This window comes from Perca fluviatilis, chromosome 8 (genome assembly GCF_010015445.1).
Source record: "Perca fluviatilis chromosome 8, GENO_Pfluv_1.0, whole genome shotgun sequence".
Taxonomy (NCBI): domain Eukaryota; kingdom Metazoa; phylum Chordata; class Actinopteri; order Perciformes; family Percidae; genus Perca; species Perca fluviatilis.
The window spans coordinates 36,035,964-36,054,973 of NC_053119.1; the positions used below are offsets into that span (position 1 = coordinate 36,035,964).

Sequence of the window (19,010 nt, forward strand, 5' to 3'; positions counted from 1 at the left end):
GTATTGTGACAGCCATGTTTTTCTGCTGCTAAATGGTTACAAAACTCTTCGCAACTGTAACTTCAAATTTGACACCGAGTCGAACATAAAAAAGGTTGAATGTCTGCTCTATTGATTTACAGTGGGACTCATAAGTGAATACACCCATGCTAAAGTTGACTAAAAAGAGGAATAAAAAAAAAATCATCTTTTGGAAATTGATCTTAATGCCTTAATTAAAAAAATTTGGAAAAATCCAAACTTTAAGGACACCAATTTTCTTTGTGAATGAATAATGTATCGTAAATAAATGAATGTTCTTCCTTAAAATACAGGGGGCATAAGTAAGTACACCCCTATGTTAAATTCCCATAGAGGCAGATTTCTATTTTTAAAGGCCAGTTATTTCATGGATCCAGGATACTATGCATCCTGATAAAGTTCCCTTGGTCTTTGGAATTAAAATGGCCCCACATCATCACATACCCTTCACCATACCTAGAGATTGGCACGGGGTACTTCAACTTTAGAATGGGTTCATAAACTTATGAGTGCCACTGTATTAGGTGATGATCAATGGCTTTGAAGCGTAGTAATGAGGCAGAATTTCCTTTAACACACACGCACACACACACACACACACCGTGAGACCATCAAATAAAGAATAAATACTCAGAAAATAAATCATTCTAGTGTTTTGAGTGTGGCTTGCAGCCAGCTTCCTGCTCGGTGAGACGGGCTGCTCTCAGGGAGTTTCTCATGTTTGTTGTCGTTTGTGTTTTTTTGTGGTTTTCTGTCCTAGCGACCCATTTGTTGTATTACAGCTGTCTGACGTGCGTGTACAGACTTGGCACGTCACCACCAACAATCTGGGTCAGCTGATTGTGTGTGTGTGGTCAAATGGCCTTTTGAATGGGAGTGCTAGGGGCATTACTATGATCGCATCAAAATCACTATTTTTAAAACCCTAAGAAGGCTCCACACAACATGAAGTATCACCAGGGGCTCTACGCATGAACTCAGCATTGAGAACATTGTTTATGTTCACAGAGTTTACTAAAAGAAAGGTTTGAACAACTCACTTTAGCAGTTGGTTTTTCTGCTCGCTGCCATCTTGCCAGTCAAAAAGTGTCTGTGAACACAATGTTCTCGATGCTGAGTTCATGTGTAGAGCCCCCGGTGATACTTGGAGCAAAGTTTCATGTTGCGTCGAGCCTTCTTAGTGTTAAAATAATGATTTTGATGTGATCATAGTATTGCCCCTAAAACTCAAACAAAAATACCTTACAGAATAAATTCTTAAAAGTGGCGTTTCCATCCTAATTGTGCTTTTAAACAAAAGTTTGACTCGGGTACATTCACAAAAAGACCCTAGGTTGCATTTTGGCGAGAGTTACGCTTTAAGTACTACCAAAATATCTGCCAGGTTTGTCATCACTTCTGTTGCCAGGGAGACCATTGAAACCAGTTGAACGTTCAGTGCTGTCCTGCTAGAATGTTAAATATTCTTAACTTAACTATAACTTTTATCACTTGGTCGCATCAATGAGACACAATTAAATAGATTTCAGTACTTGCATCCCTGCCTTATTCTGTAGTTTATTTCCAAATGTGTTTTTTTTTCTTATCAGTCCTTCCAGAAAAATGCTTTGAAAAAAATGAGTTTTTTTGTGATTGTTGCAGGCAAAAATCCTTGATTATGCGGCACGTTTTCTTAAAAAATGCGATGGAATATGCGGGATATTTATGCAATTTTATGCACTGAAATTGCGGGAACTTGCAAAAACTGCGGTTTGATGAAAAAGAGAAAAAAATGATGTTCATGTCGCGTAATTACGTCACTTCATAACGTTCCCATGGCAACAGGGGAAAATGGCTGCTCTTGTGTGAAGTAAACGCAACATTTTTCAACTTTCTGCTAAGATATATTATGTGACTTTTTTGCAACGAAAATGCGGGGATTATGAAATCATGCAACCCCCACATATTTTGCGCGGAAATTGACAATTTATGCGGCGAAAGGGCGGCGTATTTGAAAAAATGCGGCCCCCGTATAAATATGCAGACTTTGACTGATTATGCATTGAATTATGCGATCGTATAATCGCGTTTTTCTGAAGGGACTGTCCTATTCTGATACGCAGAGGCACTATTGACGCGTTGACTTGTGGTGATGTACTATGTAGGGATGGACTGATCCAACTTTTTCTTTCCCAACTCAACTCATGCTATCAGCCGATACGAGTACCAATATGATTCCAGTACTTCCTTTTTACCCACATTTAAAATCTGTATATCTCATTCATTGCGTGGAACTCATTGGATTTTTGGAGTAGTATAAGGCCAGTGATTGCCGTGGCACTACAAACTGACTTGGCCTACTGATAGCAGAAGCACTGAATTTCTATAGCAACATTGACAAAGAAACCGTTTTTAATGTGGCTCAGTCACATCATGGCCGATACCCAAGCTGCTTGATAGGGTCAGTATTGGTACCCATACTGATCCGGTGTGCCACGTTTGTGCAAATGTAGAAACATAGTTCAAACCCTGAAGGGGTAGAACCCTGTTGTTTTTTTGCTCCGGTTCATTATTACTCGTTGTCTTCCGCCGCGGCTCAAAATGCCACGACATGATTTGGATTCAATTTCATTCAGGGGCCTGTGATCAATATGAGACGATATCATTAATACCCCTACAACACAGTCAGTTACATTTATATCAGCTCACCAAAAAACTAATTGTGAATATGATTATTATTATTATGAAATATGATTTGACAATTTTATTACTGAGCTCTTCCAGACATTTAAATGAAAAATACACTTTTTCTTTTTTAATAAAAAGAATAAATATAAAGTGGCAATTTCAAAATAAAAGTGCATCTTTTTGTTGCCGGGTTGGCTCAGTGGGTACGGCCGGCGCACATATACTGAGAGGTTTCTGCCTCGATGCAGAGTTCTAGGGTTCGATTCCGACCAGTGGCGATTTCCTGCATGTCTTCCACCTCTCTCTCCCATTTCTCACCTAGCTGTCCTGTCAAAATATTCTTGATCATTGAAGCGATATATTGATCCAGATCTATGTATCGTTGCAGTCCTAGTGCCTACCCCGGCAGCCTCGTTTCTCCTTACTGATAAACCTTTTACCATGCCAAGTCCTATCACTGGAGACGCTGCTCATCAGTCGTGGACCAGTCGTGGTTCAGACATTGCAAACTGAAACAGATCACTGATTTCTCCACATGCTCCTTGATCTCACTATGTCCCTCTTCTTTTCCTCCCCATCTCTCCAGTCACGGTCTTCATCGGTTCTTCTCCTGTCGAGGAATAGCGCTGGCTGTGGAGACCTTTTGGAGGCGGGGCCACAGGGAGATCACCGTATTTGTCCCCCAGTGGCGTCAGAAGAGAGACCGACTCACAACAGGTGCTTGTGTGTGCACGTGTATACAGGGCAGTCAAGTAATTGAACAGCGATAGGTTTCTCATTATTTTGGTTCTTTGCTCTCGCATTGTATTTCTAATGAGGTTAAAGTGCTGACTTTCAGCTTTAAGGGTTTTAAAAAGGTTACTGACTTTTTTTTTTTTATAACCATGTTCAGTTTCAGAGCCAAACTGTCCTAATAGGTTGTTTTTTTTACATGTTACTGTATCTAGTTGAAAGTAACAATATAATTAATTGTTTTCAATTAGGCCTCTGGTAATAAATACAAGACCATTTTAAACCATTCAATCAACTTTTCAAACAATCTATATATGTGCATGTTTGAGCATGCAGGACCTGAAGAGTAGGTGTGTGCGTATTTTTTATTTTTTTTTGCTTTGCTTTTCTATTTTATTATCATGTAATATTAAGACAATTGATTTTTTTTTTATTGTAGAACAACATTTTTTAAACCAGCTAGAAGACCTGAGACTGCTCTCCTTCACTCCCTCCAGAGAAGTGTGTGGCCAGAGGATATCCTCACACGACGACAGGTACACACACACACACACACACACACACACAAAGTCTTAAACTTTACCAGACATCTTTGAGGAGAGAGTCTACCAATCTTGAATTCTTTATTTCTTGACTGAAAACCACTCAGACAGAGTTGTTTAGACACAAGAGATTGAGTTGTAGAGCAGTGTTGGAACTCTGTTATCTCTGTGCATTTCAGTTCTGTTACCAACTTTTCTCCTCCTACGCAAATATCTAACATTTTAGACACTTAAGCTCACCGCACCCATCTCCAACTACAGTCATACTGTATTTTCATAATAGAGATGAGTAAGCTCACTAAGGCTACATTTTCATTCAAGTGTTTTTAGCTCCCGTAGAAGAACTAATCTCTGTTAACACTAACACGCCCAAACCGCACGTCTCATCAACATTCTCGTATACTGGGAATGTGTGTGCCGGGCAAATAGGAGGCGGCATGTATACTCCGCCCGTTGCTCTTGGTTGCCGTGGTAACGTTCAGTAGCTTAGTCTCTGAGAACGAGACCCAGTCAGACAGCGAAACGTTGGCGTCAGTGTAGCCAAAGGTCTCCGTTTGCGGCCGTTGAGACTGCAACACAACCCCGAAGATTCCAAACCAAAACGGGGTCAGACGTTTTTTTCAGATGCCTCCGTTTTTTGGGGTTCTGAAATGCCAGAGCAGTGTGGATGCGAGGTGTAAACGTAGCAAAAGATATTGGCTTTTTAAACCAAAACGTAGCAATGTAAATGTAGCCTCACTAGAGGACCGCTTCAACAGATGTCTAGAAAAAAAGTGTTCTATAATGATTTCAAATACTGCAAGAACTGCTCTGTTTTGGTGTTTAGGCCAGATGAAGTGAGTTTTGAAAGCCACATCTCTCAGCAACTTAAGATTGACCAGCAACTATATATCCGTTCTCACAGATAGATTAGTTTTTATTAGATTAGTAGTGTTATCAGCTGAATAGCTTAGTGCAGGCGCTAATGGATCCAACTGTGTATTTCGTAAGTTACCCGACTAATTATACCCAAAATGATACCCAACTTCTACAGTAATACAAATATAGGTTATGTACTCATAAAACGATGGATTGGAAAGTTTGTAAGTACACCAGGAGTTTATTTAAATAACACTTGCCTGCTGGCTTCTGCTCTCTGCTGCTACTGCTACCGGCAGTAAGACGAGTGCTTAAGGACGTCTACAAATTACAACACCGAAAAGAAATACAAGCTATTCAGCTGATAACGCTAACTCTCCCAATGTTCGACCCAGGTGAAAAAAGCTTCTGGGGGGTTGTTTGGCTCAAGGTCGTGGTGCAAAGGACCCTAGGGTGAAATTACTCCGAACCATCACTTTAATCTGACCTTTTAAACGCAGGGAAAATCCGCAGTGTCTAATCCATATTCTCTCTCTCTCTCTCTCTCTCTCTCTCTCTCTCTCTCTCTCTCTCTCTCTCTCTCTCTCTCTCTCTCTCTCTCTCTCTGTGTGTGTGTGTTAGGTTCCTGCTCCACCTAGCAGAAAAAACAGACGGGATCATCGTAACCAATGACAACCTGAGGGACTTTGTCAATACCTCGGACACCTGGCGCAAGATCATTCAAGAGAGGTGATTGTGTGTTACGTATACACAGCTCAGTCAGTCATTCACTTAGTATATGTTCCATTACCCAACACGATAGAGGAAAGTCCCATGGAGTAGGGCTGTGCAATTAATTGAATTTCGATTTCAATTTCGATTTTGGCTCCCAACGATCACCAAAATAGTATAATGGAGAAAAAACGATTATTTTGCCATGTTCTGTTTTGCAAGAACAAACTCTTATTTTGTCTTGTGTTCTGAATGACATCCGCACGCGCACATCCGCCCCTCCCGAAGCCAGTCAGGGAGGCAAGTCGTCTGCATATCATCCGCTGGAATTAAAAAACTTAGCGCGAGTAAAGATGGCAGCAGCGTTTGGTGAGCAAAAAAAGGCAAAACCAACTCAGTTGTCTGGGAACAGCTAACGTTAGCTAACCCTGCGGTCCCTCTGCCTTAGCCCCCCCTCTGTAGTTTACTGTCTATAGACGTTGTATTCCCCCGACACGCTGTATTCACTTACTGTTTAAAACTTTTTCCATCTTAGTGGGGGTGCATAGGCATACTGCTCAAAAACAACATGAAAAATCATAGTAATGTTCCCTCATCATTTAGTTTTGTTAAACTGTATGTAAATGAGCAGGGACGTTAAATCACCTGTTTCACGTAACGTTACTCTAAGGTACCGTCTACGTGCTGGATTTTTCCTAAGGTTAGCTAATAAGCCCACTGACGGCGACATTGTTGATATTTTGGCACACTGGTTTGTAATGCCAGTAGTAGTTGTCATAGTGAGTGAACATGTGATGTGAGATGCACATTGTGTTATGTCTGTGGAACTGTTCATTAGCTGTGTAACGTTATGTGTGATATCTGTAAAGCTGAACCCACAGTAGTAAAACTGATTTTATTCTGATCCAAAGACTCTTTCTGTGAGATAAAGGACACTAACAGATTATACCCTGGACACTATCCATTATATCCAAATGTTAATGAGTAATCGTGTTAAATAATCGTGATTTCAATATTGACCAAAATAATCGTGATTATTATTTTTTCCATAATCGAGCAGCCCTACCATGGAGGCCAGCTGGATGACTAGGACTGGGCATCGAGAACCGATTCCTACTTGGAATCGTTTAAAATACTACGATTCCACTGGAATCATTTCTTTATTGGAATCGTTTGGAGGATTTGGTCTCAAATCTGATCATGGGTTCCAAATTTAACATGCGCAAGTTTGGGTTTCCGTAGCGGCCAGGCGCTTGTTGTGTTGCAGCCTTGGAGCACAGTAAGCGGCGCTCTAGTGTGGCTTTATTTTACGTTGGAAAAAAGCCCAGTCAAACTGCAACCCACCTTTGAATCAAAATAAAACATTCCTCTTATTTGTGAAAGCATGTGACCCGTTTCAACTCAGCCCCTCAAAGAATCGGAATCGAGAATCGATAAGAACTAGGGCTTTGACTTTTGCCCAAAAATCATATTTGAAGTTCGTTTGTTTATTAATATTAATATTCAAATATATTCAAATATTTATTAATAACATTAATTAATTAATTGACCATTAAATGCCTTATCAAACTTAAGTTTTTTTTATTTTTTAAATTACAAGTCAGACCCTGGATTAAACACAAACACTATACTTTCCAAGTTTGGAGCTTTCACCGTAGCCTACGTAAGTGGTCTGATGTTAATGTGTGTGTGTGTGTGTGTCGGCAAATCGACTTTCTGTAAAAAAAAAAAGTCCCCAGTATTAGTAGAAAGGGGAGAAGGGGGGGGCGGTGTACGTAGGAGAGACAGTGGCATGCGACGGGAGAAAGACGCCGCTGAGCTGGCCTGGCCCTGGGCGAGCCAGCCTTCTTTGAGAATTCGGGGGGGGAATGCAACACTACCGAGCCACGGCCGAGAGACGTGCGTCGCCGCGAAGGGCTGCCTAATATTCGTTCGAATATCATAATTTTTTTAAATATTTGAATGATATTGGAATAACGAAGTTCGGAGTCAAAGCCCTAATAAGAACCGGAATCGAAAGGAAGAATGGCAATTGGAATCAGAGTTGTTAAAATCCAAACGATGCCCAACCTTATGGATGACAGATGTTAAGGGTGTAGTGTTTATTTACTGCCAGTTTATTCAATTTAACAACATTCTTTAAAAAAAGAAGAACAAACAGAGCCTCAAGAGCAAAGTAACATTCAAGGGGGGGGTCAGAAGTAATGTTTGACTTCTGATGTACACACCTAATGCTAATCGAAAGAAGATTGATGTTTGTTTGAGTTCAAATAAAATACAACAAAAACCTACAAAAATATCTTGCCTTTTCAAGATCACAAATTACAACTATAATTGTTTGCAGGTTCATTTTGATCTGAGAATGGTAATATTGCTAGCGCAATTACAGCAACTCTCTCGGAGTTGATTTGCGGAACTACAGGAGACCAGGTCCACTGGGTCAACCTGTGCGCGAAACGTGTCGCGCTAGGTGACGCTGCTGACACAGGTTAATTGCTGGTTAGACTAGACTAGTCCTGACTACTTCAGGCTGATTAGTTTGTGTTTCTGTGTTCAACAACCTCTGAAAGAGGGAAGCCAGCTTGGACAATGTGCGTCAACTGCAGACCACTGGGACACCTCGCTGTCAAACGTGCAGTCCACCAGGATCTCATGGTGTTTTTGTGTGATTGTTGCAACCCCGAAAGCTTTTAAAAAAAAAACATTTACAAAACGCGATTTACAGGTTATGGTACTGTACAGTACATTATTTTGCTCTAAATAGGGATCATGTTTAAAATTGCAACTGTAGAATGCAGTAATCACAATGTGTAGTAACTCATCGATGAGATAAATGCTTTACATGAAGTTTTAATCCTATGTTTAAAAAAAAAAAAAAAGCCACTAAAACTGGACAGTGTAGGTTCAACGCTTGCATGCAGTACTCTTAGCGCAGTGGTTTTAATTTGGTAGTTAATCATTCCTGTATCAGTTGATATTTGGTTATTGAATGTCTTTGAGGGACTTTTATGTCCTAAATGAAGCCAGGTCAGGGAGAGTACAGCTCTATATACTGTACAATGACCGAAATTCAGCCTTGGTGCAGAATTACAGCCACTAGAGCCAGTCCCACAATGAGCTTTCCTTAGGATGTGCCATTTCTGTGTCTGTAGCTATTGAGGAGGAGAGAGGGGGGGGCAAAGTGGAGGGTGGGGGTGTGGCCTTGACCAACTGTCACTTTGCTTGTTTGCAAGCCATGATGTCTCTCTCTCTCTCTCTCTCTCTCTCTTTCTCATGGGTGGGCCAAATTCTCTGGGCGGGCAAAGCAGAGAAAGGGGAGGTAACCTTTCCCCTTATGACCTCATAAGGAGCAAGATTCCAGATTGGCCCATCTGAGCTTTCATTTTACTTTATAAAATAGTCATATTTCTTTCCTTTTCACTAATAGGTTGCTTCAGTTTACATTTGTGGAGGACCACTTCATGATCCCTGATGACCCTCTGGGGAAAAACGGACCTCATCTAGACCTCTTCCTGCGTAAAGACAACAGGTGTGTGTGTGTGTGTGTGTGTGTGTGTGTGTGTGTGTGTGTGTGTGTGTGTGTGTGTGTGTGTGTGTGTGTGTGTGTGTGTGTGTGTGTGTGTGTGTGTGTATACTAGGGTTTCATCCCGGGAAACGGGATTCCCGGGAAATCTGATCAGAACCATTTCCAGTTTCCCGGGAAAGGTTATGATGGGAAACGTCTGTGTCTATTGTTCTCATACAGTAACAAAACGTTGATGCAGGCGACGGTAGCTACGGTAATACAGGCTCCCTAAATCATTACACAGGCTCAATACATTCATTCATTAAAGAAGAAGAAGAAGTTCATTACGCAGTACGCACTACACAGCTGGGCTACCTAGCTCCGCTAATGATGTCTGCGGCCAGCTTTGTTTGGGAGCATTTTGAAAGAGTGGGCAATGAAACAGCTCAGTGCAAGTTGTGTGACCGGTTTATAAGGTGTTCCGGGGGGTCGACAACCGGATTGCGCAGACATTTAGAATCTCAGCATGAGAAATTTCCCGAAGAAAACCCACCGAAAGTTTCAAAACGTCCGAGAAGGCTAGCTAGCTACTTTCGCAAAGCTAGCTACTTTCGCAAAGCTAGCAAGTCGCTCGGTGAAATACTGGCGGAGATGGCAGCTTTTGATGGATTTACATTAAATAGTATGGCAAAATGCGACTACCTCAGATCAGCACTGAAGAGAGACGGACATATTCTTCCCAAGAATCCCTCTGAAATCTCCCAACAGGTTAGAGGGTTAGCTAATGAACAAAAAAACAAACTGGCAGATATATTCCAATATATGATGCACTTGATCACGCAGCAGAATTGATCATTGCAAACTGTGTTGATGATGGACATAAACTGTGTTCTTTAGTCCTAAAAATGATACACTGGGTTGGGATCTCTGCGAGCGCCTTGGACTGGTTCACCTCCTATCTCACAGATAGAACCTATTCAGTGTCACTAGGCCCCTATTCCTCTGAAAACGCGGCTCTATCCTGTGGGGTGCCACAGGGCTCTGTGTTGGGTCCAATTTTATTTACATTGTATATGCTTCCCCTAGGCCACTTAATTAGGCAATTTGGAGATATAAGTTATCATTTCTACGCTGATGACATCCAGCTGTATGTCTCTTTTAAGCCGGAGGAAATCAACAAAGTGACTGCATTGCTTAATTGCTTGTCCTCCATTAAGGATTGGTTGGCAAACAATTTCTTGCAGCTTAATGAGGCTAAGACCGAAGTCCTTATTGTCGCTCCGGATATTACAGCCTCCAAAGTTATTAATCTTCTGGGGTCCCTTTCTTCAGTGGTACAGTCCAATCTTAGAAACCTTGGTGTTATATTTGATCAGAATATGTTTCTTGAACAACATGTCAGGTCTCTGTCCGATGTTTCTTGTTTCTTCCAATTGAGAAACATTGCTAAACTCAGGACCATGGTATCACAAGGGGAACTTGAGATGATCATTCATGGTTTTGTTTCATCTCGACTTGATTACTGTAACTCTATTTTCACCTGTCTTAGCAAGTCATCCCAGGAACATCTGCAACTAGTGCAAAATTCAGCTGCTAGGCTGTTGACCAGGTCTAACAGAATGTCACACATCACTCCTGTGTTATCCATGTTACATTGGCTTCCAATAAAGTTCAGGATCCAATTTAAGGTTCTAGTTCTGACATATAAAGCATTGCATGGTCAGGCGCCTGCTTATATCTCTGACCTGCTCCAGCCGTACATCACTACCAGGTCACTCAGGTCCTCTAACCAGGGACTACTGGTGGTCCCTCGCACTCGTTTAAAGACTAAAGGTGACCGTTCTTTCGAAGTGGTAGCTCCGACCTTGTGGAACGCTCTTCCTGTTAACTTACGTTCTGCAATCTCGGTTGACACTTTTAGAAAGCATTTGAAAACATACTTGTTCCAAATGGCTTTTGTCTCATGTTTGTAAATTTGGGGTTTTTTGAACCCTCACTCAAACTGCATTTATTGTTGCTTGTTTATTTTCTGTTTTGGATTTTAATGTTTTTTTTGTTTTTTTAATCAAATGTCTTTTGTGTGAAGCACTTTGTGACTATGTCTGGGAAAGGTGCTATATCAAATAAATTACTTACAAATTACTTACAAATAATATAAAAAATGTCAGTTTGGGATTTTGGGAACGCATATTTGAATGATATCGATACATTACTTGGGCTAAAAACAAACCAAAAAAACACAGCCATTTCCCGGGATTCCCAGAATATGGGCTGTCTATTTCCCGGGATCTGAGTCATCTCATTTTCGGGAAAAATATTAAACCCTAGTGAATACGTATGGTGTCTTAATAAATGTTGAGCTATGGTTGGCGCTTGTGCTCAATCAATCAATCAATCTGCATTTATTTATATAGCGGTTTACAGCAACCAGCAGGTATCCAAAGTGCTTTACATCAAGGACCAAGAATAAAACCCATGGTCTGGGTCAATCCATGATTCTGATTGGCTGCACGGTGTCCATTAAAAAGTGTAACAGGACAGTAGATATAAAACCATTGCATAAGAACCTTATGGGATTGGAATGATTGTTCCAGGTATTAGTCACACCCTCAGGCGTAACCAGGTACGTGCGTAAGACAGTTAGTGCAACTTGTGCGTTAGCGCCATCCTGTGGTGTTAAGAGGACGAGGCACTGAAGCACCACACTGTTGGAAATAACCGATTCACATTTCCTTTTTCTTTTAATGTCGGGCATTCATTTAAAACGGTAAACAATCCGTTTCACCCTGCAGCCAATCAAAATCAACCATGGTATAATATGTATTAAAAAGCCATTCTAAATAAATAAGTTTTGAGTTTAGATTTAAAGAAGAACTGTGTCTTTAAAAGAACGAATGTTGCCGTACATGGCTGACCTTTTCACACTGTCCCCACTCTATTTCTTCCTCTCAGGATGGCTCCAGCCACTCCCCTCCCTCTGAGACCCCCAGACTTCCGGCTGTCCTCCCAGCAGCAGCAGCCGGTTTACGTCCAGGCCCTCCATTCGGCTCCCCGGACCCCCGCGCCCCCGCCCCCTACCTCCCTGATGCCCCACTCCGCTGCGCACTGGCCCCACTCGGGTCCACCCGAGTGGCACCCGCCCCGCCGTTCCCCATCCCCCTCGCCCTCGCCCCCTCCCCAGCGGTCGCTGGGGGAAACGTCGGAGCTGAAGAGGAAGCTGTACGACATCTTCCCCGACCAGAAGCAACGGATCGACCGCATCCTCAGCGACAACCCATACATGAGAGACCTGAACGCCCTGTCTGGCCTGCTGCTGGGATAGAGGACTGGCTCAGCCCGGAGACTCAGCAGACACACACACACACACACACACACACACACACACTACATATGCAAGAATATTCATGTCACGCATCAAAATAATTTATTTTACCATTTCTTCCAGCCTGGAGGGAGAGTTTGATTTAGATTTTGAATATAATTTATACACAAAGACTGATCATCAAACTAGCTGCTATTGGCAAAAAGTATTTTTTTAATGATATCCAACCCCTCCCCCCCCCCCGCCTTTTGCTCTGAAATCGATTTAAGGTGAACAACTCTGGTGTCTACAGAACCAAAATGTTAACAAATTGCCATATTTGTCAAGCAGCAAAGTCTCTATTGTTCAGATGGTCATACATTGTTGCAGGTCCCTGACAACAATCCAGATGTTCCTTGAATGTGGGAGAAAATGTTTTTGCGCAACAACAGTGAACTGGTCCCACTGGTGACAGTCTGGCTCCAGTGTTTACCATCAGACTCTTAACACTCTCTGAATATACAAGCTCTGAGCTTTTTATGGATATCATTTGGGACATAGGTTTTGCATGTTTTTTTTGTTTTTTTTTATGTTTTCAACATATTAGTTATACACTTGTTCTGTTCTGTAACAGTGAATTCACTGATGAGGCAGTACCAGGCTATTGAACTCAGTGTCAGTAAGCAGTTTCAGCAGTCTGGAGTCGTCGACAGGAGTACCACTGCCCCCACTCCCCCTATTCCTTGGCAGTGTACTTTGAGGAGAACACTAGCGTTAGCATCATAAAATCACTGTTAGTGACCGTTAATGTTGGTTACAAATCCCCAAAAGCCATATTGGCGTAGTAGACACAACTTTTTACTTTCAGTTTTCCGGCTAACCACATTAAATAAACACCTCTAGGCATGTGTAAGGTCAATATTTAGAAGCTATATAGATGGGCAGTTATAACTGTGTAGTTTTCAAATTATTTCAGACATGTCAGATATGTATTATACCTAATAAATATATACACACACACACACACACACACACAGGCTGAATTAATCTCAATCCATTGCTCTTATTAAAGCAGTGCTGCCCATCTCTATCCCTTTAAAATCTGGCCTTTACTCCAGAAATGATTGCCTGGCTGAATCCAAATGATGCTTCTTTTTTTTTTCAACTACTTTTACTAATTCTTCCTAAAATGTCAAAACAATAGCAACTAAAAGGATCATTCTTTTTCAGTCAAATCTTTGTTCTCATTAATAATGATTTACTTTAAAATGTCATTGTTTGACAGAAATTGGCTAAGGGAATTCTAGCGTATCTGAATACCATCACTTCTCTGTCAGTGGAGACCCATTCTCAAGCCTGCCGTGTTCGAAACGATCTCTGCAGAAGCTGCAGGAGAACTGCGGGTGCTGAAACTGAATTTGCTGCTCCGATACTGTATATCTCACCGAGACGAGGATTTGAACATTTGGTTGACTCTGTTCCCCCGCATCGGTTGTTCCAGTTAGATGCGCCGTTAACTGCGTTTTCAGGAGGATGCCGTCACTAGTTCTACATCAGCATCTTTGTTCCGAGACGCTCTGTGAAATATCCGCCTCGAATCTTTCGGCGATAACGCACGTCAGTCCAATACACTACAAGAGTTTGGATTCATCCTTTGTTGATAGAGTTAAATGACCCGACTTAAATTTGAAATCCCAATCCATGCGTTTGCTCACCAGAAGAGTGAGCAAAGATGACATGATATGCCTAAGTTACATTTGTAATTAGTGTTTAATAGCTGAATTTATTAATGCACTGAAGGTTTTCATGGTGTAGTGTGTAAAACGAGGTTTCATTGATGAATCGGTCAGAAAGCTTGTCTGTTTTTTTTTTTACCCTCCTACACCCGGAGAATGTGGGCCGCAGCTTGCATATTTGACGTGCATCTGAGTTTTGTAATATACAAACACTTTTAACTCCTTGTAAGAATCAAAAAGAATATCTGCACAAAAAAACTTTACAAGGGGTCAAAATCATTTTGTTCGTACTTGCTCTGTTGTTGTAAGGATTACTGAAGGATTTCCACTTTTGTTGTATTATAATTATTTCGTGTGTATCGATTTCTTTTCTTCTTTTTGTAAATACAAGCATTTTGGGCTACGGTGCACATATGATTTCATGTATGTGGAAAAAACAAAATAAATGCGGCAGTCCCCATACACCTTTGTTTTGCGTGGCTGTACAGTGCTTAGTGTTTGTTCACATTTTCTTTGACTTTACTTTTAACTTTCATTTTGCTGCTGGAGTTACAGGAGAACAGCGTGTGGAATCCTGTCTCTTTACCCTAACCCAGTGGTTCTCAACCTTTTTTGTGCCAGCACCCCCCTATCCATTATCCAGGTCCCTAACGCCCCCCATCAAATATTATGTAGGCTAATTGCCCTGGATATTAATGATTACGCCCTAATATAGGCCTATTATTATCGTTACTATTGTTATTAAAAATAATCAATAAATCAAATCATTGAATGACAAACGGCACATGTATTAGTTTCCCAGGTATCAAAAACGCCATGTGAATAGAAATATTTACAGTTTTTTTTTTTAAATGCAACCATTTGACATTCAAATTAAATAACAGCAGCCAATTTGGTTGTGAAGTGACCTTGGGTGTCATGAAAGGCGCTTTAAATAAAATGTATTATTATTATTATTATTATTATTACAAACACTAACAGTAGCCAATCAGAAACAGCTAGCAATTTAACATTCAAATCTATTTTTCATTCAAATTGTTCCAACGGAAAACAAGCTTGCACTTATCATGGGGTAAAAGCAGGATTACACGCACGCACGCACGCACGCACGCACACACACACACACACACACACACACACACACAGAAACAAGGTTTTCATTTTGGTGATGACAAACGACTTGAAAGAACGACACCTACTGCCGAATGGAAATAAGTTTACAACCTTTGAAAGTTAGTGAGAGCCCTTTGTTGATGCTTAAGAGAGTATAAGTTAGAAGAGTCTAGGTTAGAAGAGTCTAGGATTGAAGAGTCTAGGATTGAAGAGTCTAGGTTTGAAGAGTCTAGGTTTGAAAGTCTAGGTTTTGCTATCGCCTGTCTTGCGAGTAAATAGCAGAAAAAACGTTTGGAGAAGCGCAACCCCACATCGCGCTGCGTTTTGAGGAGGTGGAGTCCCGTACAGTAAACAGCGACATCTCTTCCTCTATCGCTTCAACAGAAAGTTTTAAAACAGCAAACACAAGCCCTGAATTGCCCGAGAGTTTGGGGACAGCTAAATGTTTGCCAAACAACAAAGCACAGTCGATATCTCTCGCTCGTAAAAAAATAAAAATCTCTCGCTCGTCTCTTTTCTCTTTTTCTTCGTGAAATTAAGCTGCCTTCAGGTACAGTAGGAAACGTTGGGTTCTATAAAAGATCTGACGAAAAACTGTTACTGTAAAATATAAAGTCTACTTGTGCTACATTGGGGGATTAAAGAATACATCAGGACGTCGCACCACCCGGCGGCGATTGCTAATTACGCAGCTTCACGCTGAATACGGAGCTCATTTAAGACGATGCTCTGACTCCCGTTTCCTTGAAGGTAGCACGGAGCTGCGCCGAACAATGATCCACCGTCTCGTCCAGTTGCAGTGCCGTGAACTTGCAGGTTTTAATGTTGCAGAAAACTGTTTTTGCAAGTAGTTTATGTAAACATGTATTGTTATTGTGAATCTTTGGTTCAAACTGCTTTCAAACAACGCCCCCAAGGGCACCTCAACGCCCCCTTTCAAATATTGCTTCCAACGCCCCCATATCTTCTGAACGCCCTGAAGTGCCCCCGTTGAGAAACACTGCCCTAACCCATAACATTAGTCCTTCTGATAATAATAATAATAATAATAATAATAATAATAATAATGTATACTTCATTAATCCCGCAAGGGAAATTACAATGTTTTGAGTCATTTTTTTAAAGACCAAAGTAAAAATTCTTTGATTCCAGCTTCTTAAAGGGGTGATAGAATGCAAAACCGATTTTACCCTGTCATAGTTGAATAACGACAGTTCGGTGGGTAAATAGGACATACATAGAAGCTCAAAGTCCCACTGACACCCCTTTACTATGAAAATCTCATATTTTGAAACTGCCGCTGAAAACGGGCGAATCCCAACAAAGCTGGAAGTTGACGTGAACCTCCCAAAAACCGGAACCTTTGTCAGCCCATGGGTGTATTAAGAGAACGGTCACGCCAACATTTACATAGGCTACACAACTGACCTGAGATCAGGTAGTCTTCTGAATCTAGCTAGGTCAACGGATTCTCTGCTATTCCATTACAAAATTCACTTCTGAAACTTTTTGTGGGCGAAATCAACCATATAAAGCTCAAATATGGGCCGCTTTACGAAAAAGGATGGCTAATTGCAAATTTTCTCCGACTGTGTGTCGGAGTTTAGTGCCGGTGTTGGTGCTGCCTGGGTTGCTACATCGCCACCCTGACCGCAGTGTCAGCGAGCTTGTTACTCCCGCAATCTTTTACCGCAGCCCGCAGGTTCCAGTTAATCTTCTAATGGGTATGTGTGTTGAGTTATTTAAAGAAACAATCGGGGGAATAAACGCCTCTTGTCCGCGAGTCTCATTGATAGAGCCGCGGTGAGATGGAGTCCATCAATGAGAGCTAGCTAGCCTCCTCCTAACTCTGACATTCACAAAAATACATTCAATTGAAATCCGAAATCGGACAAGTGTTAGCTAAGCTTTGTAAGACCTTGAGGAACCTGTAATATTCATGCCGTGACGAAATTCAAACTGTAAATATACTTTAGTTATGCGAAGTGAGCAAGCGCTCCGATATTTCCCCATTGTAATGAATGGGACATATGCAAGCAGCTGCTCCACGCACAAAAGACTGCCGCGTTCATAAAAATGCCTTAAAATCAAATCGGACACAACGTTTAGCTTTATAAGACATTGGGGAATGATGTTATATAAGTGGCGTGACGAAATTCAAACTGTAAATATAATTTAGTTATGGCGACAGTGTAGCTAGCTAGCTGCGGTATTTCCCCATTGTAATGAATGGGACATATAGCAAGCAGCTGCTTTCCTACAAAGACGCCTCGCGTCCGTAAAAATGCCTTAAAATCAAATCGGACACAACGGTTAGCTTTATAAGACATTGGGGAATGATGTTGTATAAGTGGCGTGACAAAATTCAAACTGTAAATATAATTTAGTTATGGCGACAGTGTAGCTAGCTAGCTGCGGTATTTCCCCATTGTAATGAATGGGACATATAGCAATAAGCAGCTGCTCGTCCTACAAAGAGGCGTACCAGCGTCCGTAAAAATGCCTTAAAATCCAAACGGACAACGGTTAGCTTTATAAGACATTGGGGAATGATGTTATATAAGTGGTGAACGAAATTCAAACCGTAAATATATTATAGTTATGGGGCCGGCGGCGGAGCGGGCCCGTAGTGCCGAGTATCCACAAAGGGTGACTTTGCCCTGGGTATGGAGCCCAGCAGGCTGCCGCTTTCGTCAGACTGTGTGGAGCTCCTAAGGTCCGACACGTCTTACCAAATTTGCAATTAGCCATCAATTTTTGTAAAACGGCCCATATTTCAGCTTTATATAGTTGATTTCTCGCTTAAAAAGTCTCAGAAGTGAATTTGGTAATGAAACATTGCAGTGTCTGGAATATTAGATTCTGTCGCTTCTCTAGTATGTGTATTGGGGATTCGCTCAACCAATCAGCGGCGTCTCTAATGTCGGCGTATGGCAAGTCGCTCAACCAATCAGCGCGCAGCTCATCTAAATATTCATGACCATACCATATTTGGAAGAAAAGCTCTTGTTACAAATAGGGCCAAAACACAGGGATGCATAAGGGCCAATAAAATATCAACCAGGCCATTTTCAGCCCAACCAATGTTACATACCCCATTAGGAGACCATAAGGAACAGTGTGAAATACCCTATATAATCATTCTATCACCCCTTTAAATGTGAATATTTTTCAGTTTCTTCTCTTCTCTGTGACCGTAAACTGAGTATCTTTTGAGTTGTGGACAAAAGCAAGACATTGGAGGACCTCATCTTAGGCTTTTGGGAAACACTGATCCACATTTTTCACCGTTTTCTGACATTTTAGAGACCAAACCAATCGATTAATCGAGAAAAAAAAAAATCAACGGATTAATCGACTATGAAAATAATCGTTAGTTGCAGCCCTAGTTCGGTGCCTTGCTCAAGAGGAGGAGATGAACTGGCACCCAACTCCCTTCAGACTGAGCTACTGCCACCCCTACTACTGATGTAGCTTATATTTACAGTACATTTTACATATGTTCATAGCACAGCGGTACTTCTGCAGATTTTCCACTAGGGGTCAGTGTGCATTAAGATATGGCCGCTGCAGTAATGTTTTCACTCGGTTCACTTTACAACTTCTGGCTTTACCAGATGTCTTACAGTATATACTATCTGCATGGGAGTGGGCAGCTTGTAGAGATAAGGAATCAGCATGCCATCATATCCCAGCAGGCATTTCAAAAAAATAACACGACTACATTGCAAAAGAAGACAACACATGGATGGATATTTCAAACTCTAACTTGATCTATTTAATTTCAGGGTATATAACAATACAATACATATATAGCATAGGTG

At 41.3% G+C, this 19,010-nt stretch overlaps 1 protein-coding gene across 1 annotated transcript in view; it reads left to right on the forward strand.

The window, feature by feature from the left end:
- Nucleotides 1–12,448, forward strand: part of n4bp1 (nedd4 binding protein 1) — a 30,144-nt gene extending 17,696 nt beyond the window's left edge. Inside the window, exons 8-12 of the mRNA XM_039808979.1 lie at nt 3,275–3,405; nt 3,860–3,956; nt 5,442–5,549; nt 8,959–9,060; nt 11,989–12,448. Coding sequence (XP_039664913.1) covers nt 3,275–3,405; nt 3,860–3,956; nt 5,442–5,549; nt 8,959–9,060; nt 11,989–12,358 — 808 coding nt within the window. The 3' untranslated portion in view covers nt 12,359–12,448. The remainder of the gene's footprint in view (nt 1–3,274; nt 3,406–3,859; nt 3,957–5,441; nt 5,550–8,958; nt 9,061–11,988) is intronic.
- Nucleotides 12,449–19,010: the final 6,562 nt, after the last annotated feature.